The 27,620-nt window shown below is 31.9% G+C and overlaps 2 protein-coding genes across 11 annotated transcripts in view; one reads left to right on the top strand and one right to left on the bottom strand.

Moving 5' to 3' along the window:
* The window catches only part of Iml1 (GATOR complex protein Iml1), a 283,312-nt gene extending 276,130 nt beyond the window's left edge, over nucleotides 1-7,182 (bottom strand). For all 7 annotated transcript variants that reach the window (XM_085810857.1, XM_085810858.1, XM_085810852.1 and 4 more), the window contains exons 1-4: nucleotides 7,025-7,182; nucleotides 6,697-6,784; nucleotides 5,570-5,619; nucleotides 4,038-4,126 (exon numbers count right to left, since the gene is read on the bottom strand). In XM_085810857.1, the coding sequence (XP_085666983.1) occupies nucleotides 4,038-4,126; nucleotides 5,570-5,619; nucleotides 6,697-6,784; nucleotides 7,025-7,067 (270 nt within the window). In that variant the 5' untranslated portion in view covers nucleotides 7,068-7,182. The remainder of the gene's footprint in view (nucleotides 1-4,037; nucleotides 4,127-5,569; nucleotides 5,620-6,696; nucleotides 6,785-7,024) is intronic.
* Nucleotides 7,183-7,374: 192 nt separating this feature from the next.
* HSPBAP1 (HSPB1 associated protein 1) overlaps nucleotides 7,375-27,620 on the top strand; it is an 86,991-nt gene continuing 66,745 nt past the window's right edge. For 2 of the 4 annotated variants that reach the window (XM_085810861.1, XM_085810859.1), the window contains exons 1-2: nucleotides 7,375-7,528; nucleotides 23,788-23,974. In XM_085810861.1, coding sequence (XP_085666987.1) covers nucleotides 23,788-23,974 — 187 coding nt within the window. In that variant the 5' untranslated portion in view covers nucleotides 7,375-7,528. Of the gene's footprint in view, nucleotides 7,529-20,439; nucleotides 20,688-23,787; nucleotides 23,975-25,593; nucleotides 25,680-27,620 lie in introns of those variants that run through there. The other 2 variants (XM_085810860.1, XM_085810862.1) reach the window with 2 other exon arrangements.

The raw sequence follows: 27,620 nt of genomic DNA, 5'->3' as shown, positions 1-27,620 counted from the left end.
TAAATTATTAATATAAATAAAAGGAAGTTATTTTGTCTCACTGAAAATGCATTTTAAAAGGCATCCGATTTAAAATACTAAGACCTAAAAAATGTATAAGTTCTGCAGTAATTTTGCGTTATTTAGAGGTAAAAGATAAGTAGTCAATCGGTTTTCACTCAAACAGTTTGGAAAAAAGAGCGGGAAAATTTCGAAAATTGGTGGTTTCAAGGCGCAACCCCCATGCGTCAAAGGGTTAAGGAGAGTGGGCATATATATATACATATGCACTTTTGATATTGCCAATTGCAATAAAAATGGGAGGTACACAGCTAGTTGTTATAGCAGTTCCATATAACAAAATTCAATGCTGTACGACTAATTGTTTTGGAGTTCTGTAAGATAATGTACATACAGACATTACAAAAAAATCCACTTCGAATCCATTTTACAACTTATTTTGGAATAAAGAGTCCTTTATTCTGCCTGAAAGCTCAAATGTCACACAAAAAGTAATTGTCAAAATAGATTCAAGAGCAGTCAAAATGGATATTTCTGTTGAAATCTCATAAGTAAAATTTCTTGTGATTCCAATACTTCCTTTACTTCATACAAGTAAAATGTATGCATTAACCTGCCCATAAAGCATTTAAAAATAACCTCTTATAGACTTCAGCCCAATATCAGTGAGTATGTATTTAGAAATACAGTGTATGCGGTTTGTTGTTATGTTGAAAAGTATCACAGCAGCTGAGAGGTCCGTAGAAAAGAACCAATAAATTCACTGCAATCTGCTAAACATAACTGATAAAATGTCACAGAATTATTTTCAAGCTAAAATATTAAGACATCCTGAAATAAGTTATTTTATAAGGCAAGGAAAGCTGAATTCAGACACATATTCAAAAGTTAATTTATGAGGCACTCAAAATGTTGGATAAAATTAGTGTAGCAAAAATTGTATTATTGTAAAAGGCAAAGATAAGGTGATATAAAATCTGAGGACAAGGTATTAAAAGTAAACCATATGCTTTTATCAGCAGAAAAGTTAGGGACATGTAATCTAAAATTTACTTAAGTATTTGAAGTACTATCTACCTTAAGTACTTGAGAATACTAAGAGAAATATACAGATATTACACAGAAAGAAAGAGCAGATGATTTCCATGACTGTGGATTTACTGAAAAAAATTCTATAATAGAGATGACATGCCCCTTATGAAAGAAATGGAAGTTCAGTCAGAGGTAAGCAGGAAAATGGTGACTGACATGGATGAAGAAGAAAGTCTACTAAGGAAACCAAAATAAGAGAGATGAATAGTGAGCAGGTCCCAGTGGCAAAAAAGACAGATGTTAAGAATTAGAATCAAAGTCAGCATAAGAGTCAGATAGCTTGCAGAAATATGGCAGCAGCAGCAGCAAGATATTGCCAAAAAAAGTTAACAGTTCTAATTCAAGAAAGTCAAGCGACCAGTGGTGTCAAGGAAAGAGGCAAAAAGGGCATGGATAAAAGTGCAAGCATACCAGAGATGAAATGCAGCAGTTACAGCCAAAATGAGTGTATCTGCCATATGGAGGGCTCAAAATGAAAAACATAGCAACAAGTGAATTCTGAGCTCAGTTACCAAAGATTTAGCTTGCTCAGGAGAGTTCAAACAGCAACGATGCAGAATTCAAAAAATGTTGGGGTGATAGAAGCAGTCTAGCAGACAGGGTGATGGAAACAACCTATAAACTACAAAGTTCAAGGGATCATGAGGTGAAGAAGTCCACGAGTAACAGAGTTCAAAAGCTGCCCGAGTGATGGAAGCAATCTATAAGTGACACAGTTTGAAAGCTACCAGAGTGATAACAGCAGACCTTCAGAGATGGTATGAAAAATGAACATTCCAGTAAAAATGAAAAGCAAAAGACAAGCAAAAAATTCCTTTTTCTTAATATTTCAACTGAAATGTTATTTCAAAACTAAGGTGATGTTAACAAATGTGCATTTTAAGCAATTCCAATCAGTTGCAAATGTTCTAGTAAATGTAAATTTCAAATGGTAGAGATCAGCAATAAATCTGGAAAGATATAAAAGTTATATTGCTTTACATTTGCATTGAAGACTGAGAGGAAAATTTCTTACTTTTAAATTCTGTAATGGAGATTTGAAAGATCAAGAATTTCAAAAACAGAAATATTTTATATGGCCAATATTTGTAAGTAAAATGTTACCTGTTTTCAGACATTTGAGTAGCTTTGTAGTGCCAGAGTCACTCAGTATCAACATCTGGTACAGTATGGATTAGGGGTAGTTATACACAAACAACACATCATACACACTTTGATGGCTGCTTTAGCAGAAATACAGAAAATGAGGCTATATAATTTCAGGAATGATCGCACATAATTAGCTTGTGAGGTAATGAATGCATGATAGTAAAATTAAATGTGGTCTTGTGTATAAATATCACAAGATTTTTTTCCTTTTCCTTCCATGTGCATTAGGAAGGATGTAGAAAGAATGTGAAACTGTGAGAAAGCTACAATCAGGTCAAAATTTAGAAGTTAGGTAAGTTTTCATAAAGTGCGTTGGAGGACTTATAAATCAAAGTTTCTTCTCTGGAAATAGGGAGTGTGACACTGAATTCGACTAACAGTTAAAATTTTGATTTGCATCTTTCCTTTACGACTCATTTCGTCACATGCTCACTCAGTCCAAGAAATTTTTTATTGGCTAGCATTTTAGTATAAATTGAAGGAAAGAATTCATAACTGTATGAGTTGTAATAGATATTTGGCTGTGTAAACAGATGTTGTGTGTCTCTGCTATTCACAGAATATAGCTGCTATAGTGAACTAGATTCACCAGCTATTTGCTAAACTGTTATATTAATCTTGATTTAAATTTTAAGTTGTCCAGATCAGATTATTGTGGCCTTGATTGCTTGAATTACTTATATTGTAACCAAGTAAAGTTGTACATGATATTCTTTGTTAAATCAAAAAGACTTACATTTTTGTAATATTTAAATTTTAAACTCAGGGTGGTAAGATAAAATCAAATCAAAGTTCTACTTATTTTTATACTTGTGTTTGCTCTGTTAAATTAAGCTACAAGTGATAATTCAAATCATAGCTTTAAGATAATACTGAGGGGTGAGAGTTAGCTTTAAGTACCTAGTTAGTAAGAAATTGCCCCTCAGTTCTTGTAACATAACTAAACATTTATGCTTTTCAAAAGGTGAAATATCTCTAATCAATATATAACATTAACAAAGCAGTATAACATATGATATTACAGAATATATACAGGGTGATTTAAAAAATGGGAAATTTTGAAAAATAAGTAATTTCATGAAAAAAAGTTGTTTAAAAAAATTATTTGCCTCATTTAGGAGTAAAAATAATGCCATTTTAGAATACATACAATACAATTTATTTATTTTTTTAGATGACACCTTGCAGGCAAGCTCCTTTTCTACACAAACATTCCTGCAGTCTCTTCGTTACACTTTTCATGGTTGACGTAACATCTCAACTGAAATTTCATCATTTACTTCTCGGATTTCTGTAAAGATGCTGAGTAGTGGCACATTGACTGATGTGGACTTCTTATGACAGCATCTTAAACAGTTTGGATATTGTCTGGCATATAAACGGTTTACATATTTTTTTTTTTTTTTTTTTTTTTTTTTGTGAACCATTCATTGCCGAACCAGTTTGCTCAAAAGTACCTATCCATGTTTTAATTGCATGTGCTACTGGAACATGATCATGGCGTCTAAAAATTAAAATGACAGCAAAACTCTCTATGTACCCCTTCCGCACTGTCATTGTTCTTGTAAAATGCTTTGATCGCAAAAGCACATTGCATGCCACTCTAAGCATTCATGATAACTAAACCCTGTGTCATATTTAAATGGTACAGTGTCATTGGCAGGCTGGCGTATGTTATTCAGTGTTACCAAATGGCCACTGCTGCCAACACAACTTTCAAAATTTCCCATTTCTTTTAATCACCTTGTATAAGCACACAATCATCAAAAAGTATTAAAAAAATGGAAAATACTCACTTTTAAATTCTCAATGACTTTAACAGTAACTTCACTATAGTGTTTTAATTGAAAATTATTTGCTATTGATTGATCAATGCTAATACAACCTGCAAAAATTAATAAAATAATCAATGTATACATATATAATTTAATATTTAAATACAGAAATCATAAGATGTGGACGAGAGTCACATATTTTATGGGGAGAAAAAATGAGGAAATATTCAATTATATCATTTTTTCCACTATTTATCATTAATGCGATTAATTAATTAATTTGCAATAAACATGCCTAGTACACATCATAAATAATAACTTGGTGTTCTCTGATTATCCACAACTCCAGTTTTGATTAACTGGTTGAACTACCATGTTTATCATGTATTTAGTGGATTCATCCAATGGCAACTAACACCTGCATGCCTGTATCACACACATATTTGACTATATATGGATTTATACATTTTATATTTAACAGGACAGCATTGCATATTCTAAAAATATAAATATCAGACATACATAAAATTTATATAAATTTTTTCATAAAATTTATTTTCTTTTATAAAATACTTTGCCCCTTTTTTTAGCCCAAAGTGTGTTAACATAGAAGGGCTATTAATTTCATTTTGGCACTTTGCGTTGATTCACTATGAACGGCGGAATCACTTTTCAAATTGTTGGCACCAACATCAGAGCCCTGTGTCACATTTAAAGAAATTAAATAATGAAGAATCTGCATAAATGTTCTCACATTGTGATAAAACAACGGTACCTGGAGCCATCAAATTTTGAATAATGTAATCCTCCTGTGAATATGGGCATTTGGAAAGCCAAATTTGAAACATGGAATTTGTTTTGTAATCGATTTAATATTTTGTAAAACTTTTAATGAATTTTTGATTAACAAACTCAATGATTTCAAAGTTTCACACTTAGTTTAATAGAATAAAAGACAGGAACCCTACAGTAGATTTTCCTTTCACCTTACTATATATCTAGACATCGATTTTGAGAAGTACAGAAGCCTTGCAGCAAAAGAAAAGGAGAACATGATTCCAGCTCTGGCTGATACAGCAGATGAGTTGTTTGTAACAGCTCTTATTTTTACTTACATTAACACTTCGAGCATATCAACCTGGAACTTTTCACATTCATTTCTAACCATGTGTGCTTTTTAATTCTTCAATATTTTTATTTATTCTTCTGAAATATCTCCCTTTTAAGGAATTTTATATCCTCTTTTTACTTTAATCTGAACAGGCATGTAGCTGAAAAGCTACAATCCTGCACTAATTAATAAGACTTATCCTGATAATATCACAAAAAAGGGAGGTGGAGAAAGAAGGAAAAAAAAAAAAAGAGAAAAATATTTGAAAATGATTTGACTGCAGCTATATTTCAAACGTCTTGTGAATGAATTAATCTTATAAATGCTCTAGCAACAATATTATACAATAATCTTATTTGATATAATCACCTAATAATGGCTCACATAATCAGAACTCTACAGTACTTAATTAAAATTTGATAAAGCATTTCTAAATACATACCTTTCTGTTGCATATCATTGCAAAATGATGTAACTTCTAACAAAAGAGGGCTGAAAATTAGAATATATAACTTAATATTCAATTCAATTACAGTTTTTTTTCTTTTTTTTTGGTACTATTCGGTTTTGAGGGCCGTAAAAAACCGCCAAACTATTGTTGATGCCAATGCTGCCAAAAATAATTGCGGCAACCCTAATAATTGCGACGAGAAAGGAAGTATAATAGTAAATAACTATCTAAGATTGATGTTTTAATTTAGATGAAAGGTTAATTTCATATAATACTTTTTATTATTATAATTTATATGAAAAAGGCTAAACATGACTGAATGGAAGCATAAGAGTAAATAACTATTTCAGATCATTATAATTTATATAAAAATTGCTAAACATAACTGAATGGATGCCTGCATCGCTATTTTGCTACCGACTTATTGCTAAAGCATAATTTCATCCGTTGATTGTTCAAACGTAATTTTCTATAATGAATGATGCCTTTTCTTTGAAAATATTCTCGGTAAAATACAGAATCGCTCACTTATTTGTTTGCCGCTTTTTACAAAGGTAAAAACAATTGGATTTTTGTCAATTTTCTTTTACTTTTTAAGTGAAAATAGGTCGATGTGTACACAGATAAAGTCAAGGGTGTGTGCAGTGCCATTTTTGTGCAATTCTAGGATTTTTTTTTAAGTGAAAATAGGTCAATGTGCACATGGATACCAAGTATGTGCAATTCTTAAAAATGCGTCAAACAGTGGGTTATTCTGCACTTTACACAAAATTCTATTGCCGAGTTTTCGTCATGGGCAATTCCCAAATGTTAAATCCATAGGATATCCAAAAAGGATTTAAAATCAAAATAAATAGTAATAAAAAAGTATTATATGAAATTAACCTTTCATCTAAATTAAAACATCAATCTTAGATAGTTATTTACTATTATACTTCCTTTCTTGCCGCAATTATTTTTGGCAGCATTGGCATTAACAATAGTTTGGCGATTTTTTACGGCCCTCGATACCGAATAATACCATGATATTAAATACAATTACGTAAATTTACACAAAAAATAAATTGATTATTTAAATAAGCCGATGAAATTATAAAATGTTGTATAAGTAACTATACCTGCAAATGACATCAGTAGAATTTATTTCAACGATATCACCAATACGAAGAGTTGGGTAATCTTTAGAACTTATCAAGAGAGTCTCTTCTGAAAATATAAAGTCCTCAGATATGATAATTACCCCAAAATCAAGGCACATAATAAAAAAGCAGAATTTTCCAATTTATCAATGTTCCTCGAAATCAAAACAGAAGTTCAACAAATAACATCAGTAACTCTATACAGTTTTGAAGATATTTGTCAGCACAAATTATGTAACGTTCATAACATATCTGCAGTCTTTAAAAAGATAACTTAAAAATTTAATATCTGTGTAATTCTTCTTACCGCTGAAATTCTTTCCATGCAGCAGAAGCTTAAAATTCTTCATACCGATTGAAAAACTGTCGTCAGGAGCAGACCATGTCTAAATCTTTGTTTACGTTCAGAGCCACTGGGTTCTGAAAAAACCCGGCTGTTCGTCCGCAGAGCTTGTAGTTGGGCATTTTAACACTTGACAAGTTATACGTTCAAAGCGTTTGCATGCGATATTAGCGTAAATTTGTGCTCCCTGATCATAAGATCTGAATTCTTTTTATGCATTTTCTGTTTTTATTTGAAAAAAAAAAGTATTTTATTTAAAACTGATGTATATTTTTTACGAATATTACTTCTCCCTTCTTGCTCACCTAGATTTTTTTCCATCCCTACGGGCAGAAAGATTTAACGGATACAACTGGAAGATGAAGTGTTATTGTTTATACGCAACCACGGAGTATAAGGACTCATTATAATCCGTATACGCAGCTTGTTATACTTCATTGCTTGCATAAATCGGTGGTAAATTGAAATGTAAGATTTTAGCTATATTTTCTTAAACTGATTTTGATTGTTTTTGAAATTAGTTGTAAGAAAATTTGCCTAAAGGGCAGAATCGCCCACTTATTTGCTTGGCGCTTATTACAAGAGTAAGAAGAATTGGATTTTTGTCAATTTTCTTTGACTTTTTAAAAGAAAATAGGTCGATGTGTTCAGGAATAAAGTCAAGAGTGTGCGCAATGCCATTTTTGTGCAATTCTGGGGTGTTTTTTTATGTGAAAATAGGTCGACGTGTACATGGATAGGTTAATCCTAGTATCCGGTGCACACGGGATTTGGCGACTTTATGATGAGCAGTAAAAACCGGACATTGCGATGAGTAGTTAACGGGTCATTCAAAGAAAATATATAGTTAAACATAGTATATACTATGTATTATATACACACATAGTATATAATGTATAGTATATATATATATATATATAGACATACTTTGGATCATTTTTGGTGTTGGCGATAATTTTCAAAGTCGCGCCAAGGCTGCACCGTATACTAGGATTTTACCTCAAATTACAACTTCCATTTTGTTCATTTATATACTATAACACAAATTCACAACCCTTCTAAAAATCTATATAGCTACGTTTCTTGAATAAACTTACATCTTATACATTACTTGCTTAAGGGAAATCACGCACAGTAATATTTTCGGTAAAGTGCAGAATTGCCCACTGCTTGGCGCGTTTTTAAGAGTTGCACATACGCGGTATCCATGGGTAAAATCCTAGTATGCGGTACGGTGTGGGTGCGATTTTGTAAATTGTCACGAGTACCAAAATGCTCATTTACTGCTCATCATAAACACTGCGTTTACTGATCATCATAATGTTGCCAAATCCTGTGTACAAGGATTAAACCTAAAACTAAATGTTAAAAAAATGCAGTGCTTATTAATATAACCACCCAGACTTGATAGTAGTTAGTGACGCTAACTGAAGGGCCCTAATTCCCCAGAAGGCATGATGTTTTTAAATGTGTGTTATCTAGGCAGCAAGGGTGCACCGCGAAATCTTCTCGACATGTTGGTGCATGTAGGTAGGAAATAGAGAGACCTGAACTGCTTTTTCCCCCAATCAGTACAAATGTATTGTCTTTATTTCTTGGCTTTTTACAAAATTTTAAACGATATTAAAATGATTATGCCTTCAAAATAAAAAATTCTTAAAACTAACATTCGTTAACATTTTTTGGTGCTATTCCATTTTAAGGACCGTAAAAATCGCCAACTATTATTGATGCCAGTGCTGCCAAACATAATTGCGGCAACCCTGACGCAAGAAAGGAAGTATAATAATAAATAACTATCTAAAGATTATTGTTTTAATTTATATGAAAGATTAATTTCATATAATACTTTTTTATCATTATAATTTATATGAAAAATTCTAAACATAACTGAATGGAAGCATAAGAATAAATAACTATTTCAGATCATTATTAGGCTGATCTTTGGAATATGGTAACTGGTAGTTTGGCGACATTTTGGAGGCGATAAAGGTTACTACCTAGGACTTTGGTAATAATGTGAGAAGCACTCAGTTCCGATTACGCATTATTTTGTGTGAGGGAAATGAGAGATCATGAGATATGTCATGTGACATTAATGAACGAATTACAGTTGTTTAATTGGAAAAGGGGCAAAATTTCGTATTTAGCTATATTCTGTTTTGTTTGAAACCTTACATTAATGAACGAATTACAGTTAAAGGGGGTTAATTTGGAAAAGCTTCATTGTGTGTTGATTAATTTTCGGATTGCATGGTGCTATGTAAAGTGAATTCTAAATTTTTAATGTGTTTATCTGATAATAATAATAAGTTGAGATTGTGTGAAAGGAAAGATATTAGGAGTTTAAATGGCCGTGCAAGAAATATGGTGCAAATGGACATTTTGTGAAAAGGAGTGTAAGGCAGGGTACGTGGTTTGCTGAAAGTAGTTTGAGTATAGGTGAAATTTTATTAATTTCTTATTACTTGGTGAATAGACTTCCAGTTGACTACTGGATTTAGGATTTAGAAATTAGCAGTAGTACTGCAGCGACGTAATGAAGATTCTGAAGAAGATTAGGCATGTTAGTATTTTTAATCATTTGAGGACATTATTTTTATGCATTGTTCTAAATGTAAGGAGTAAATAAATTAAAATGGTATTATTTGAAAATTGTTATTAGCAATGATTTAGGTTAAAGTAATTAGGATTGTAATCTATTTTTTATTAATTTAATGTATGTGCTTATTTATATTTGATGTAGTGTTTTTTAATTTAATTATATTTTAATTTAATGATCGTGATTTTGTGAGTTATATGTTTGTAGTATTTTGGAATATGTTTGAGTAGTATACGTTGAGTATTTTCATTCATTTTCGTGAAATTTTTCTAATTTATGAGAAAAAAGCAGTGTACATGGATATAGTGAAGAGTGTGCGCAATGCCATTTTTGTGCAATTCTGGGATTTTTTTTTAAGTAAAAATAAGTCGACGTGTACATGATTTAATGATATTTTAATTAAATGATAGTTATTTTGTGAATTTTGTTTGTAGGAATTTGGTATACGTTTTAGTTGAAGTAAACGTGCATGGAAATAATTTAAATATTTGACACTAAGTATTTGTAATGTTTGCGGTATGAATTCGTTGGTGACGTTTATAATATAATAGATAATTTAGAGGTAAAAGTTTTTGAATATTTTATTTATTTTATACATGGAAATGTTCATATTTGGAAAGGGTATATACTTTTTCGCGATAAGGTAATTTCATATATGGTCTTTTTACCGGGTTTAAAGATTCAGAAAATTGTCATGCATTTTCGTGAAATTTTTCTAATTTATGAGAAAAAAGCAGTGTACATGGATATAGTGAAGAGTGTGCGCAATGCCATTTTTGTGCAATTCTGGGATGTTTTTTTAAGTAAAAATAAGTCGACGTGTACATGGTTTAGTGATATTTTAATTAAATGATAGTTATTTTGTGAATTTTATGTTTGTAGGAATTCGGTATACATTTTAGTTGAAGTAAACGTGCATGGAAATAATTTAAATATTTGACACTAAGTATTTGTAATGTTTGCAGAATGAATTCGTTGGTGACGTTTATAATATAATAGATAATTTAGAGGTAAAAGTTTTTAGATATTTTATTTATTTTATACGTGGAAATGTTCATATTTGGAAAGGGTATATACTTTTTCGCGATAAGGTAATTTCATATATGTTCTTTTTATCGGGTTTAAAGATTCAGAAAATTGTCATGCATTTTCGTGAAATTTTTCTAATTTATGAGAAAAAAGCAGTGTACATGGATATAGTGGAGAGTGTGTGCAATGCCATTTTTGTGCAATTCTGGGATTTTTTTTAAGTAAAAATAAATTGACGTGTACATGGTTTATGTGTATGTGTTATTGTGAAAAACGCGCAAGGAGTTTGCGATTGGGCACTTTTTTCCAATTTTGGAGTGAATATTTGTCATGATGAAGCAGTTTTGTTAGATAAAATTTCTAGTATAAGTGTAATTTGGCTAGTAGATTGTTGGAAAAAGTGTTCAGTAGATAAAAAGAAAAGAAACATGTCTTTACTTCGTGAAGACAAAATGTGGGAAAAAAAAATAGAGGGTTGCTGTAGCAGAGTTGGTCGCCAAATTTTCGCCAAGAAATCACCAAGTTACCATTATCCGAAGATCAACCCATTATTATAATTTATATGAAAAGGCTAAACATATTTGAATGGATTCCTGCATCGCTGTTTCGCTACCGAGTTATCGCTAAAGCATAATTTCATCTTGTTGGTTGTTCAAACATAATTTTCTATAATGAATGATTCCTTTTCTTTGAAAAAATTGTATTGCAGACTTTTTGTCATGGGCAATTCCCAAATTGTTAAATCCATAGGATATCAAAAAAGGGATTTAAAAATTAAACTTTTAGTTCAATGGCGTCTTAAGAAATATAGAACTATCTAAACTTGCGCAATTTTAAATCAGGTGTACGCTAGATTTGGTGTGCTGTTAAATGTGCACGTTTGTTAGATTTGGCTGGTTTTGTGCATCCATTTTCGCTGCAATTTTTTAGGGTCCTCAAAACGGAATAGTAGCCATTTTTTATTTGTGTATATTGTATGTTGCCGCCGATAAAGTCTGCTTGGCGAGATTTGCGCCGGCGAAATGGAAAAGTACCCAGAATTATTATAAAATGTAAGGAAATAATTCTTTTAATATTTACCAATTTTTTCCCCTTTTGATTTCAACAATACACATTTTAAAAATTCTACTTTTTTGTTTCCTTAAGTATGCATTTCACAAACAATGCTTTACAGCAGCTTTTAATACAGTCAAAAGTCGTTAATTCGTACACCCATAATCCGGACCTCAAAGCTACAAACGGTTGATCTTTACATTATGGTAACTTGGTGATTTTTTGGCGAAAATTTGGCGACCAACTCTCCTACAGCAACCCTCTATTTTTTTTTTTCCCCGCCGCCATTTTGTCTTCACGAAGTAAAGACATGTTTCTTTTCTTTTTATCTACTGAACACTTCTTCCAACAATCTACTAGCCGAATTACACTTATGCTAGAAATTTTGTCTAACAAAACTGCTTCATCATGACAAATATTCACTCCAAATTTGGGAAAAAGGGCACAATACCATACTCCTTACGCGTTTTTCAAAATAACACATACACATAAACCATGTACACGTCAACTTATTTTTACTTAAAAAAACATCCCAGAATTGCACAAAAATGGCATTGCGCACACTCTTCACTATATCCATGTACACTGCTTTTTTCTCATAAATTAGAAAAAATTCACGAAAATGCATAACAATTTTCTGAATCTTTAAACCCGGTAAAAAGAACATATATGAAATTACCTGATCGCGAAAAAGTATATACCCTTTCCAAATATGAACATTTCCCCGTATAAAATAAATAAAATATCCAAAAACTTTTACCTCTACATTATCTATTATATTACAAACGTCACTAACTAATTCATACCGCAAACACTACAAATGGTTACAAATACTTAGTGTCAAATATTTAAATTATTTCCGTGCACGTTTACGCAAATTACTTTACTTCCACCTTACATTTAGAACAATGCATAAAAATAATATCCTCAAATAATTAAAAATACTAACTTACCTAATCTTCTTCAGAATCTTGATTACGTGTACGATAATATTTCTGTTTCAGGATCTTTAAAATCATACTTATAGTTCACAGCAAGGTACCAGGTAAAATAAATAACTTAATAAAACATCTTTACTTCTATCTCGCACAATCTTAAAGAAACACTTATTACTACCCCTTTCAATCCCACTAAATACCCATTTCGAATTCACTTTAGTTAGGGCCATGGGATCCAAAAATTAACAAACACTGTTTCACACAACACAGAATAAAGCCAAATACAAAATTTCCAGATTTTTTCCCGATTTCCCCCCTTTTCCGATTAAAGAACCGTAATTCATCCATTAATATCACATGACATATCCCATGATCTCTCATTTCCCTCACACAAAATAATGCGTAATCGGAACTGAGTACTGCTCACATTATTACCGGGGTCCCAGGTAGTAACCTTTATCGCCTCCAAAATGTCGCCAAACTACCAGTTACCATATTCTAAAGATCAGCCCTACAAACTTTCTGCGCATGCGTCTTGTTGACGCATGCGCATAGGCATTTACGTGAGCGCGTAAGACCTTTACGGCTGCGAATAGGCATGTGCACATGTGCATAATACGTTCACGCATGCACGTTTAATGTATAACGGATGGTATAAGCTAAACTAAAATTACCTAATTAGGCCCACCAGCGGCCGAGCATTAAAGTCGCTGAACACTGGTAGTTCGGTCTGAGGTTCGAATCCCGCGAACGGGCTGGCTGCATGGGCATTTTCGTGGTTTTCCCCATGTGTAACGTGTATACGAGCCAGTTTCCCTTAGAAAGTTCTCTACGAAAGGCATCCCTCCCTTTAGGCAGATAGCCCTCGTGTGCTTTGCCATAATTAAATACACCAACACCAACCTAATTATCTATTTCAGTTAATGTTGCAGATTGCGTTGTTCCTTAATCTTAGAATTGGATCCGGCTTATTATATTTTGCAGACTGTTAGAGCAATTTTATAAAAGTAAGCATGAATTTTCGATTATGTCAAATAGAATTTCCGATATATATTTACTAATATGTAAAGGATCTACAAAGCGAAAGTACGTTTCAAAGTCCATTAAACAAAAAGTGGAATTGCTGCAAAAAATGGATAGAGGCATATCCTTTGTTTCTTAACCATTCCGAAATCTGTTTATCAATTTCATGCTGCTCTGTGGCGGGGGGCGGGACATCGCGGCGCACAATGAACTGGAAGTTGATCTGTCAGCACTATCCTTATCTTCAGGGCAGATGTTTTTATTTTATTTGGCTTATAATTCCTTACTAAATGTAGTATTTCGTCTCGATGTACTCCGTCTTTGATATGATTTAAATCAAATTCCTCGTCATTATAATTCGCTTCCGATAGTGAAGAAAGTGACACAGAGGGTATTGAAAACGAAAAAATTTCGATTAACAAATTAGTCGGTATTCTCGACACAGCAATTTTAGGACTTGAACAGCGGAACTTTGTAACTAAACAAGAAATTATGTCTGTTTAATAGAATTAAAGAGAAAGTATTATCGCATGAAACGAAGCAACTTAACAACTTGCATTGAAAGAAATGTTTAATAAAGTAAACAAATAAATTTTAAGCTTTTTCTTTTGTAAATTTTGATAACCTTTAGATCATAATTGTTCTTTATTTCATAAATTACGGTTTCATATTTTTAATTTTATAATTTCTGCCTGCCATCTTACGAGATTTAAACTGATGATCTATAATCCGGAAAAATCGATAATCCGGAATCGCTGAAGTCCTGATGAGTCCGGATTAATGACTTTTGACTGTATATTGTTTTCTAGTTCAAACAATTCTTGCTTAATAGTTTTATAAATCTTTTTGTCAGCAGAATTTCAATTAATTTGCAATTAAATGTTAAGGTCATTTTATATATTTAGTTAATATTTATAATCATTATAAATTTAAATATGTTTAATCACTACATTAAAATCACCACAAGTAATTGTTTTACTGAAGAAAGTCAAGTTTGCTGTTACTGGGTGAACTGTAACAACCATAAATTTTAAAGTACTTCATCCATTTCCATACTTCCGGTTTTACTGTTTCAACTCTGTTGTATCAGGAGAGATCACTAACTTCAAAAAATCAGAAATCGGGCCTTTCTTTACACCAGGGTTTTTTAAACTGTTGCTCACAGGACCTGCAGCAGGGGGTCACCAAAAATTTTAGCAGTTTTGATATTTCTTTAACTTATTATAATAATTTTACAATTACCAAATATTTTTACACAATGTATCTGAAAATAGATAAAGAAAAGACGATACAGACAAAGAAAAAACTGAAAATCTTTCGACGCATTCTTTTTATAATATAACTGTTCATTTTCCTTGCTTTGCATGGGATGCTGTCATTTCATTTGTTACTTATTTAAAATTTTCACATTGTTCTGTGTCCTAAAATTAGAAATTAATGACCTAAAACTGCAGTAGTATATTACAGTGCAAGTGAAGAAACTGACAGTTTCACACGAGCGTGTGTTGGATTTGCGCAATACTTATGGGGTCCCACAAAATTTTCGTAAATATTATGGGCTCCTGGGGGTCGCGAAAAAATCTCAGTAATAAAAAGGGGGTCGTGAATGGAAAAAGTTTAAGAAACCCTGATTTACACTAACCAAAATGCCACAAGTGATTCTTCTCAATTTGGGGAGAATTCTAAGATAGTAAGGTCCAAAGGCATGGAATTTCAGTGATTCATGAGACAAATTAGCCTCAACAATAATAAAAACATCTATAACATAAGAGTAGAACACTCATCAATTGAGTTCTTTTTTCGACAAAAATACCATCAGCATTCTACTGGAGAACTCGTAGTCATTGCAAATCCTTTGAAAGATGGTTGTTACTAAAGTTTAAATGCATCGCTAAACAAGATTTGTGGAGAGCGGCAGTCGTAGTAGCAGATTTAGCGTTGCCCAGGGTGCACCACATGGAGGCGTGGTACATTACTCCCCTCGAAAATGTACATAATTATTTATCTAAATATTGCATGTATAATCATGATATACTTATTTGAGCAAATAAAGAAATTTTCATATGATTTAGGAATTTAATTATAGCTGTTAAATTTTTATATCAGAAAGACAATGATAAATTATTTTAGTATTATTTAGATAGTATTTACTTAATTTATTAAAATTTATTTAAATTTTAATCAGTCAATTCAGAAAAATGTGCATTCAAATAGAAAAATAAAAAAGAAATTTCTTAATTTTTCTATTATGTGTTACTAATATAAAAATGAATGTAGAAGCATTTGTAGTTCAGGGGATTTGCTGAAATACGAATATTAACAAACCGTCTGATCCTTTAAATTGCAAAAAGTAAGCTTTTGTATTTTTTACTATAATTTTGGTTCTAGAGCAAAGTTTTACGTGTTTTTTTTTAATGGTTGTAAAAAATTAAAAGTTTAATATAAAAGCATAAAAAATTTTGCTAAAGGTATCTGATTTCTTAATAATGTAGGAGGTGCCCGGGGTGACTAAAGGCTGAAAACAATTAATGGTGCTTTCTGATTATCTGAACTCGCCCATTGAAAAGTTGCCTAAATGTTGCAACTTATTGAACCTAACTATTTGAAAGGAACGGTTATTTTGAAAATGGTAGTGCACTAAGATTTCCATAAAAGAGAAATAAATCAATAAAATTTAAAGAGCAAGTAACATCCATGACAAAACTTTTACCTTTTTCAAGAATTCCATGTGTAATTTTTTTTTGGGGGGGGAGTGGTGGTGTTCTTCCAGTGAACCTGTGATTTGTTTTTGCTTAAAAAATATTAGAGAATTTAAAAAATTTGGCATTTTACATGCTTTTTTTCTTCCCATGTACGTAGTGATCTGTTTTTCACTTAAAAAAAGGAATACTTACATATTACTTCATTGATCATTGGCAAAAATTTCAGCAACATACGTCAAATCCAATTGTTTACTGTGGAATTCTAGAGTGTATGGTCATCCATTATTGGTGCTAAATTGGACTACTTGGCCGGTAGGCAGGAAAATGCATATGTACCAAATAAACATCAAAGATCTCAAAGTTGAACTCATAAAATCCAATCACTTACGGAGTACAACTTCATGAAATGTGGATTTTTCCTTTCTGTTGCTCAAAACACCATATTTTTGAAGAAATACAGTGCTTTCTCTTACATCAGGTGGGAAACTCCACAGTCCCATTGCAATTCCTTGTAACAAACTATTTTGTTTCCTATTTTGGTAATATAGTGTGTTGCTTCATGAATACTTTTCAGAGGGGTGTGTTTAATTAGAAAGTACCCTAATAATTTAATCCAAATTTTTGTGCTTCACGAATTCAACAAAACCTCATGCTGGGTCAAGAAGCTTTAACTATTGCAGAACTAAATTTTTCTGTTAGAACTATCTCATATTCATTTGATCACAGAATGAATTTTATTTTTGCCGAACTTAAAAAATTGCTTAAAATTCTCTCCATAGAAAATGATTAAGATGAGTGTAATGGGCCTGGTAGAAAAGTTTAATTAAAAAATTTTATACAGTTCTTGGTCTGAAATTTGGACTCTTTGCAATTTTGCAATTCCAGATTGGAGATCTTTCCAGATATTATATTAGTTTAAATCAAGGAAGATGATATGTAGAAATCATAAAATTAAAAATAGGAAATTGTGGTTTATGATAAAGTGAAACATTTACGATGTGAAGGGATAGAAAAGTTTTGAAAGAAAGCTCAATATACATTTGTTTGCTTTATTAAATATGTCTTTCAATGTAAATTGTTTAAGTTACTATGTTTTCTGGGCTAATACTTTTTCTTTAATCCTATAGATAGACATAATTTCATGTTCAGTTTCAAAGTTCCATTATTCAGTGTAATTGCTATGTTGAGAATTCCCACTAAATTGTCAACTGAAATTTTTTCATTCTTGACAACTTCTTTGTCAGTTTCTTCACTTTAGTGATATTTTCTGACTTTGAAATCATAAAGCACATTTCACCGTCGGTTAGGTGGTAATATGATTGGAGTATTGTCATCACGGTGGAAAACCTTCAAATTCACAGCTATCATCATAAAGCTTAGCTAATATCCACTGTATATTATTGGTGATGTATCATGAGATTGACAACTACAGACATGTTCTTTCACCAAATTTTGTCTTGTTTCTATCACACACTGAAAGAGTTAAGTTTGAATTATACTATTAGTTTAGTTATTTATTATACTTCACCGGTTTTCCACACATGCTTAAGACTTATGCAAGTCCTAAATAGATTCCCACATATATTTAAGACTTATCCTAGATTGGTGCTAGGCATTTAATGGCTCATTGCTATCTCAGCATGCCCCCAATCCTGCTGCCAAACACTTAACCTAAATTCTAAAAATTTTGCATTCCATTGCCTTCCCTAAATCCTAAAGATGATATATTCCTTAATTTTTTTGCTCAGTGCTCCTCTAAATTCTAAAAATTTTGTCTTCCCTAAGTTCTGTTGGTGCAGCCACATCACTTCTGATCCTTGGCATATCTGAATAAGTTATTCTCAATTCAGACAGCTTTAAATGTAATCTTTTGGCTTATGAGTATTATTTAAGAAATCAATTTTTTGCATATGGAAAGAAATTTCTGTTACATTTCTCCTCTTCAGCACTTCAGCACAATTAGCTGAAGTCTGTAATCATCACTAGCATAGTGTCAACATGAAAGATTTTCATTAACATTCATTACAAATTGAGCATTAAACAGCATGATAACCTTTTATGTTGTCAAGGAAAAAAAACATTAAAAAAAATTGTTTAGACGTTGCTATGTCAGTCATTAGTGGCTAGCATGTCACACAGCTGCACCATAGGTCCGTGGTATGATCCCCAGGCTGAGCAAGGTTGATTAAGCCTTTCATCCCTTGAGTGGTCGATAAAATGAGTACCCAGTTTGCTTGGGGACTAAACACCGGAGGGTCCTGCAACAAGCTGACCACTTGTCCAGGGCATATTGCTGATACACTCTGGGGTCCAAGGTCAAGAAAGCAGATTTTGGGACACTCTAGGCCGTAGCCAATAGCCTGTAGGGCTGTTGCACGATTGAGTTTAGTTTATGTGAGTCATTTCTCCAGCTGCTATGTGTTGATAATTATGCAGAAAAGAGCGAAAATAAATAATGATTCACTAGGTTGGCTTAGGGATATAAATTATTCAGTAGATGTAAAATCAATAATGTTTTGATATTTAATGTTTTGGTTCGAGATGTATGCCAAGCAAAAAGGTGGCTACAGAGCCAAATTATTGATCATGCAGATTTCATCTAATAAATGATTGTTTCTAACATGGAAGTATTTTATTTAGCGCCAAAGTGAAAATAAAAATCAAGACCTTTCATATGCTTTATTATGAAAAAATGTTTACTCTCCATGCCTGAAGTATGTACTAAAGCGGAATCTAATTCTTTCTCTATTCTAGCCAAAAAAAAAAAAAAAAAAAAAGAGGTCCTGCTATAGTCAGGAGGTCTGGATTTTAGATCATTTCAGATGTTGGACATCCGGGTTTCAGACTTTATACTGTGTCATATATCATTATTCATATCCTGTAATCAATAGCACTAGGACCATAAACTTCATTTATTCCTATTAGCACATAGGAGGGCTGTTCGTAAGAGTGGTGAATTTATATAATCACAGATGATATCGGGCCATGTTTTTGCTAACCAATGTGACTAATTCTCCACATTATTTCTGGATGTTTCCTTTTTCATTCAGCAGAAAATGTACAAGTGCATGTAGATGCCGCCGTTTATCTTTTTACTTAAAAGAAGATCAAGTACCTAAGGACTTTGAGGATAAAGATGAAATGTGTTATAAAAGTACAGTAGTTTTTCAAAGACCAGATGTAACTGTGGTAGAACATTAAGAAATCGTTGAGAACTCATCCTAGCTTCAGTTATGCTGGAAAGATGAAGCAGCTGAACAACTTGCTACTGTTTATGGATAGTTTCAATTAAAAAATTTTTATATATTTTTTGTATTTCTTCCAGAATTTTGTTAAGTTTTTTAAAAAAAATTACTTACATTTAGGATGTTAGGATCCACATTCCATTTGTAAAAAAAAAAATACCTTTGTGTTACTTTTACCTTCATTTCCTCTTTTTTTTTTTTTTTTTTTTTTCCTGCTTAACAAAAGCAGTCAGTACAGGTGTATTTTAATTCTAAGAGTTCTAACTATCAATATCAATACTTCTCTTAATTCCATTTAAAGTTCTGAATGAGCTTTATTCAAGATTGATGCTACTCAGGGATATAGGAGGGATGAGAAGTTTGAAGGGTTGTTAGGGGAAACAACTGGTTTTAATCATTTTAGAGAAGTATGACAAATACATTCATTACTACATTTCCCTTATTGATGGAATGTTAGCACTAGAAAAGTATTACCAACTCAACCAACCCAAATTGTTTTTAACATGTTGGTCCAAGTGAAAAATATATTGTGACAAAAATTAAAGTGAGAAAAGCCAACATCGAAAACCCTTCTTCTGAGACTGATGAAAATGTTGAGCAAATATGCATAAAGTGAAATCCCTACCACAGCAGACGCCAAGGCTGTGATGCATTTCATTAATGAGATTTTATTCATATAAACTTTAGAATCAAAAGTTATGCAATCTTTTCTGTTTTTGAACAAAAAACAAATGAAATTTTCCTGCAGTTTTCATTACATGAGCCAAAAAATTCATTATTTTTGTAGGCCCACCAGCGGCCAAGCGGTAAAGATGCTGAACACTGGTAGTTTGGTCCAAGGTTCGAGTCCCTCGAACGGGCTGGCTGCATGGGCATTTTCATGGTTTTCCCCATGTGTAACGTGTATACGAGCCAGTTTCCTTTAGAAAATCCTCCACGAAGGCATCCCTCCCTTTAGGCAGGGTTAGCCCACGTGTGCTTGCCATACTTGAATAATCCTAATCCATAAATTATTTTTGTACTTGGAACTTAAAGGTAAATTCATCAATATTTTTTGTTATTAATTTTTATCTTTTTTATATTTTTATGAATAAAATAATTATTCATAGTCATAAATGTGTAATTCAAAAGAAAGGTTAAAACTATAATATTTATGTTGAGTTATTCATCATGTAAATTTAAAGTGAGATGTGTGTTTCACTTCTTAGAGTAGATGTGATGATTCATATTAATCTTTTTTTGGGAGGGTCAGTAATTTTTTACGTTCTTTTATGACATAATTAATTTTTTTTTTTTTTTTTTTTTCTCAGATCAGTTATAGCAAACGTAATTTCCGGCCCTTTGAATTTCGTTAAAGTTAGACTGGGCTGTATATGTGCCTTAATGTTGTTGCTGTCTTCACTAAATCCATCTTGATTATGTGCAAGAATTATATATTTGATATCTGTTAACTTTTACCTGTAGGGCACTGACTAAATGTATGCACTAAAATTTATAGGTGTCTGTTTGTTATGCTGTTAGTTAAAATATATAAAAAAACTTGGGAGCAAATTACTAATAATTAAAGAATTTTCTCATGTATTCAATTTTATACCCAGCATCCACCCAGGACAGTTCCTAATTTTCCAGATCTGCTGGATGCACACCAAAAATACTACAAAATATGAAAATTATTTAGAAGGAAATAATTCATAAAAATGTTTTTTTAGATAAAACATTCCAACAATATATATATATAAATTCCTCTTTACTATTAGCAAAATTTTCAGTCATATTATTGAAGTCCATTTCATTGCTCAGTTACTGTTTTTTACTTAATATAATATTTCAGAAATGCAATGTACTCATTTGTAGATCTCTGACAATTCTTAAACAGTTATCTCCTACAAAAACTCCTTTCACAACTAATGCAAGAAGAATATGCATACGACAAGAGGAATATACATGAGTAAAAGAACCATCCAAGAATAAAATTTTCTCTTACTGTGAAAAGTACTACAGTACAAAGTCTGTAATCCGGACATCCATTATCCGGAATGATCTATAATCTGCACCTCAAAGCCACAAACTTGTGCATGCGCGTAAAGCCAGTAAAGCGTTTACACATACGCGCTTCCGATAGTGAAGAAAGTGACAGAGAATGAAAACGAAATGTTATTGAAAACAAAAAAATTTCGATTGACAAGTTAGTCGGTATTCTCGACACAGCAATTACAGTATTTGAAAAGTGGAACTTTGTAACTGAACTAGAAATTATGTCTGTTTATAGAATAGAGAATTAAAGAGAAAGTATTAGCACAAAAAACAAAGCAACTTAAACAACTTACATTGAAAGAAATGTTTAATAAAGTAAACAAATAAATATTAAGCTTTTTTTTTTCTGTAAATTTTGATACCCTTCAGATCATAATTGCTCTTTATTTCATAAATTACAGTTTCATATTTTTAATTGTATAATTTCTGCATGCCATCTTACTAGATCTATAATCCAAAAAAACCCCTAATCCAGAATCGCCAAAATCCCGACAAGTCCGGATTACGGACTTTGTACTATATATGTATATATCATCTGGGAGTAGATGTTTCCTGACTGCACCACTTTTTAGAGCCTATTGGTGGGGAAAGCTTCCACTATCAGAAATTATATTCGAATATAATTAATAATAATTATTTTTAGTCGCCGTGCTTATCTACTCTGCGATTTAGCAAATTTGTTTTGCACGTTAAAAGTGCTCTGTCATTTATGGGAGCTACTGAAATGCTGAAGAAATTATTCTTGAAAACATTGTCAGTTTGTAATGCCTTTGATGTGTCAGAATTTTTGACGGAATTCAAAATTCTCCTATCATTTATAATGCGCATTCATACTGTTAGATTTATAAATGATTGAAGTTATAAATATATGGTACATTATTTCAAATTCAGAAATGAAAGCAGTGCATATTTTGAACAGTTATGGTCATTGAATAAATAAATTGCTATTACTAGAGAGCTGGCATATTTTTTCTTTACGTAATCGATTCATTGTCTAAAATGTTCAATCCTGGCTCCGTAAAGAACGGCAGCAACTTATGAACCTGTCCTAATCCTTTAACATTAAGTAACACTGAATCAAGAGAAGGTTTAAAACAAAACTTTTCAATAGACCTTCAGTGTGACAATGTGTACAGTTATGCCTTCGACTCACACAAACAAACAAAGGCTAAAGCTCACTCAAACAAATTCAGAAGCTGGGAAAAACTAGTATCAAGACAGTCAGCAGTTGCTGCTAAAAGCTTTCTGCCAAATTCAAGAATTTTATTCTTGTATACATCAATCAGTTTTCATCCTGGTGAGAACTGACTAAAATAGAAATGATAATTGTTTAATAAACATAAATTCTACATTTTTTAAAGCCTTGAAATCATAGCTGTCTTATTTCTTGTTTTACATTGATTTTTCTCATTACATGTATGTTTTATCACAGTGACTGCTATAAACCTAGCTCTGCACAAATGTGTCATTACACATGAAGTATTAATCATTTAAAAGTCAGTTTATTTATTAGATTATTTTGTTAAATTTTCTCATACATATGTAAATTCAGGTGGACCTTTGGCTCTGAAAGATCCTTGAAGTAATGCAAACTTGTCAATATTATTTCCCTGAAAATAATTTTCAAGCCTATTAGTAATCTGCTTGGTGCTTCTCAAAAACAGTGATTTGTTATAATGCCTGTTAGTTCTTCTTGCTATTATATTACCAATACATCAATGATTCAAATTATAAAAGCACACAGTTTAAGTATCATTTCTGTGAAGTTATTGGAATATAGAACACAATTTGGAAATTAGTAAGCCATTTGTCTAAAGAACTAAAATTGTGAATTCAATTTCTTAAAAATTATGCCATATAGCCTGTCTATGGCAGGGGAATTGTTTTTTATTGTAGTCATATTTTTTTTCTCCAACAGTTCCCTCCCCTTTTTTATAAGTCTAGAAATTTCATTTTTCTTGTAGTGTAAATATAGTAATGTATAGGTCCAATTATCTGGAAATTTAAGTCTCAGTGTTAACTAAATTAAAATTCCAATTTAACAAAAAAAAAAAAAAAAAATTATTTTGTTTCTTTGGCTGATATGGTTTTACTTCCTTAGATGCAACATTCACATGAAAATTCTGTGTCACAAAATGTGGTAAATGCAGAATGTTGCCCTATGGTACCAGTTCTTATCAAGAACCAATTGAAATCATGGGTTCATGCACCACTAACAGTCAATGATTTAGTTAAAAAATGTGAAAACCCTGAATTAACGTTTCGTGTTTCTCCCAAATCTTCTGATGGTAAGCATTTGTTTTTATTTTTTTGTTTATATATATAGACTGATAAATATATAAGTAAAATCATATTTTTTAAGAAATAAAGCTCATCTTTGTTTCAGAATAAGAGTGTGTGTGTAATATGCTTTAGGATTAGAAATAAATTTCAGTTATATGTATTTCAGAATAAAGGACTCTTTTTTCCCCAAACGAATTATAAAACTATAATTTAAAATGGATTCAGTAGAGATTTCTTTTCATGGTGTCTATACGTACGTGTGTATGTATCTTGCATAATTTTTAAAAAAAAGTAGCCTCAGAACATTGAAATTTTGTATATAGGATTGCTATAGCATGTAGTTGTACACCTCCCTTTTTGGTTGCAATCAGCTGCACCAAACTTATATACAGTCAAAAGTTGTTAATTGGAACACACATAATCCGGACATCAAAGCTACAAACTTTCTGCGCATGCGTCAACACATGTGTTCACGCATGCACATAATACGTTTACGCATGCGCGTTTAATGTATAACGGACGGTGTAAGCTAAGCTAAAATTATCTAATTATCTATTTCAGTTAATGTTGCAGATTGCGTTGTTCCTTAATCTTCGAATCGGATCCGGCTTATTATTTTTTGCATACTGTTAGAGCAGTTTTATAAAATTAAACTTGAACTTTCAATTATGTCAAATAGAATTTCCGATGCTGGAGCTGCCAAAGAATCTACAAAGCGAAAGTATGTTTCGATGTCCATCAAACAAAAAGTGGAATTGCTGCAAAAAATGGATAAAGGCATATCCTTTTTTCTCTAACCATTCCGAAATCTGTTTATCAATTTCATGCTGCTCTGCGGGGGTTGGGAGACGTCGTGGCGCTCAATGAACTGGAAGTTGATCTGTCAGCACAATCCTTATCTTCAGGGCAGATGTTTTTATTTTATTTGGCTTGTAATTCCTTACTAAATGTAGTATTTTATCTTGATGTACTCTGTCTTTGATATGATTGAAATAAAATTTCTCGTCATTATAATTCGCTTCCGATACTGAAGAAGCCCACCAGCGGCCGAGCGGTAAAGTCGCTGAACACTGGTAGTTCGGTCTGAGGTTCGAATCCCGTGAACGGGCTGGCTGCATGGGTGTTTTCGTGGTTTTCCCCATGTGTAACGTGTATACGACCCAGTTTCCTTTAGAAAGTCCTCCACGAAGGCATCCCTCCCTTTAGGCAGATAGCCCTAGTGTGCTTTGCCATAATTAAATACACCACACCACACACACCGATACTGAAGAAAGTGACGCAGAGGTTATTGAAAACGAAACAATTTCGATTAACAAATTAATCGGTATTCTCGACACAGCAATTATAGGACTTGAACAGTGGAACTTTGTAACTGAACAAGAAATTATGTCTGTTTATAGAATTAAAGAGAAAGTATTATCACATAAAACGAAGCAACTTAAAGCAACTTACATTAAAAGAAATGTTTAATAAAGTAAACAAATAAATATCAAACTTTTTTTTTTTTTATTATTTTTTTTTTTTTAATTTTATTTTGGTACCCTTTAGATCATAATTGTTCTTTATTTCATAAATTACGGTTTCATATTTTTAATTTTATAATTTCTGCATACCAACTTACCAGATTTAAACTGATGATCTATAATCCAGAAAAATCGATAATCCAGAATCATCGAAGTTCCAATGAGTCCAGATTAAAGACTTTTGACTGTAAATATATACTTACTAGCCTTTTTATTATTATTTCTATTATTATATTTTAATTGTTGTATATAGTTTTTTTTAGGTTTACATGCATAATTCGTGTTGGAAAAGTTTCCTGTAGGCAAGAGTTTCTAAATTACTCTGGTTTTTTAAAAAATTTGATTTTCTACTCTTAATTGACTTTTAATTAATTTAATTAATTGCTTTATTCATTTACTTGAAGAAGCTAAAGAAAGCATTACAGTTTTAGTGTGCAGCAATGCAGCTCGACCTTACAAATGCAAACCAGTGGTACTGGGGAAGAGGACCAACACCAGAGCTCTGAAAGGAGTGAAATCCGTACCTGTGATTTACAGGAGTAATAAAAATTTCTTCTTCATGAAACAACTTATGACCGAATGGTTCATGGAGCATTTCATTAAAGAGGCTAAGAAGGCATTTGTAACAGTGTGGGGTTACTTTTTTTTTACCCCAAATACTTCATCCTTAATCCAACCAGGGCTGTGGAGTTTTTAGGGAAAATGACCGACTCCTGGAATTTCCCTCATATATATATATATATATATATAAATATGTGTGTGTGTGTGTGTGTGTAAATAATTTATTTACTAAATAATATGGATTAATTGATTATATTATCTCCTAAGTTTAATTATAGTAGGATTATCTTAAAAGAGTGTGCAAGTAGTAGTAACTTGTTTTCGCAGTAAATGAATTTAAGATCATACAACATTATATATATTTAAACATATACACATGGGTTACAGCTTATTTTTTTTAAATAAAAGAAGTAGTAGATGCTACAAGGAAAAAAAATGATGGCATAACAAATTATTTATATTAATTTTTATGTTAATTAGCATTTATTATGAAATGGAAAACTGGCATTAGCTATTTCCAAGAAACAGTATAGCTATGGCAAAATCTTTGTTGGAGGGCCATAGATCTGATTTGATAAACTTCAGAGCTGAGAAGACTCTTTCTATACCAACTTGAGCAGAAGGAAGAGCTGTTACTGTTAGGGCTACTTCTTTTAACTTTTCAGGATAGATTTTTATAAGTTCTAAAAGAGGTGTCTTGCAAGCACAATCATATCTCTATTTCTTCAAAGGCCATGTAGAAATCTTGTATTTTTTCATTTTTATTTCAAAAGGCTCTTGGTTCTTTATTTTCAATCGCTTTGCCTTAACCTTTTCAATATAATCCAAAAATATTTCTCAAAATCTAATCCTCTTCCTGTGATGATAGAGACTTAATTGCAGTGTCTGCAGTTTGACTGCCCTGATTTGAATTTTCCAATTGTTCTGAGAATAATTTCATTCTTAATGAAAGTTCATAGATGGCTTTCTTTGCTTTTGTAATTTGTTTGTCATCCAAGAAAATTTGGTGTTTGGGATCTTCATATATTGAACCGATCAAGATCTCATTGTCTAGCAAACTAGTTTCTCTTTTCTTCATTGAAGAAGTGATTCCTTCTGCAATAAACCCTCCATTTCAGAAAGAACAAACATCACATTCTTCCATTCTCACCTCCTGTCAATTCTTCAGATTGCAGCTTTTTTGTGCCTATATGTGGTGTAGAAAGAAAAGTCTCCAATTCTGCAAGATCATTCCACAGTGTTTCTGTTATTGAAACATTAGAGTTTCCTACATCTTCTAAAAAAGTTACAAATTCTAACAACCTATTTATCATCAAATATGTACTTCCTTATCACGTTGTTTGATTAATAATTGCTCCTTTTCCTACTTGCTTCCTAAGAATGGCATTAATTTTGAAAGCTCTTGCTGCTTACCTAAATTTACCAGTGAGATTTGTAACTAAATCAATCAGTTTAATCACTAATAGCAAATATGCCTATATATTTTGTGCCTATATGTGGTGTAGAAAGAAAAGTCTCCAATTCTGCAAGATCATTCCACAGTGTTTCTGTTATTGAAACATTAGAG

Source organism: Stegodyphus dumicola, chromosome 2, assembly GCF_044657685.1.
Source record: "Stegodyphus dumicola isolate Sdum_Otavi_A_Nest chromosome 2, ASM4465768v1".
Taxonomy (NCBI): Eukaryota; Metazoa; Arthropoda; class Arachnida; order Araneae; family Eresidae; genus Stegodyphus; species Stegodyphus dumicola.
Note: the sequence above shows the minus strand (reverse complement) of the source record. Positions and strands in the feature narration are given on the sequence as shown.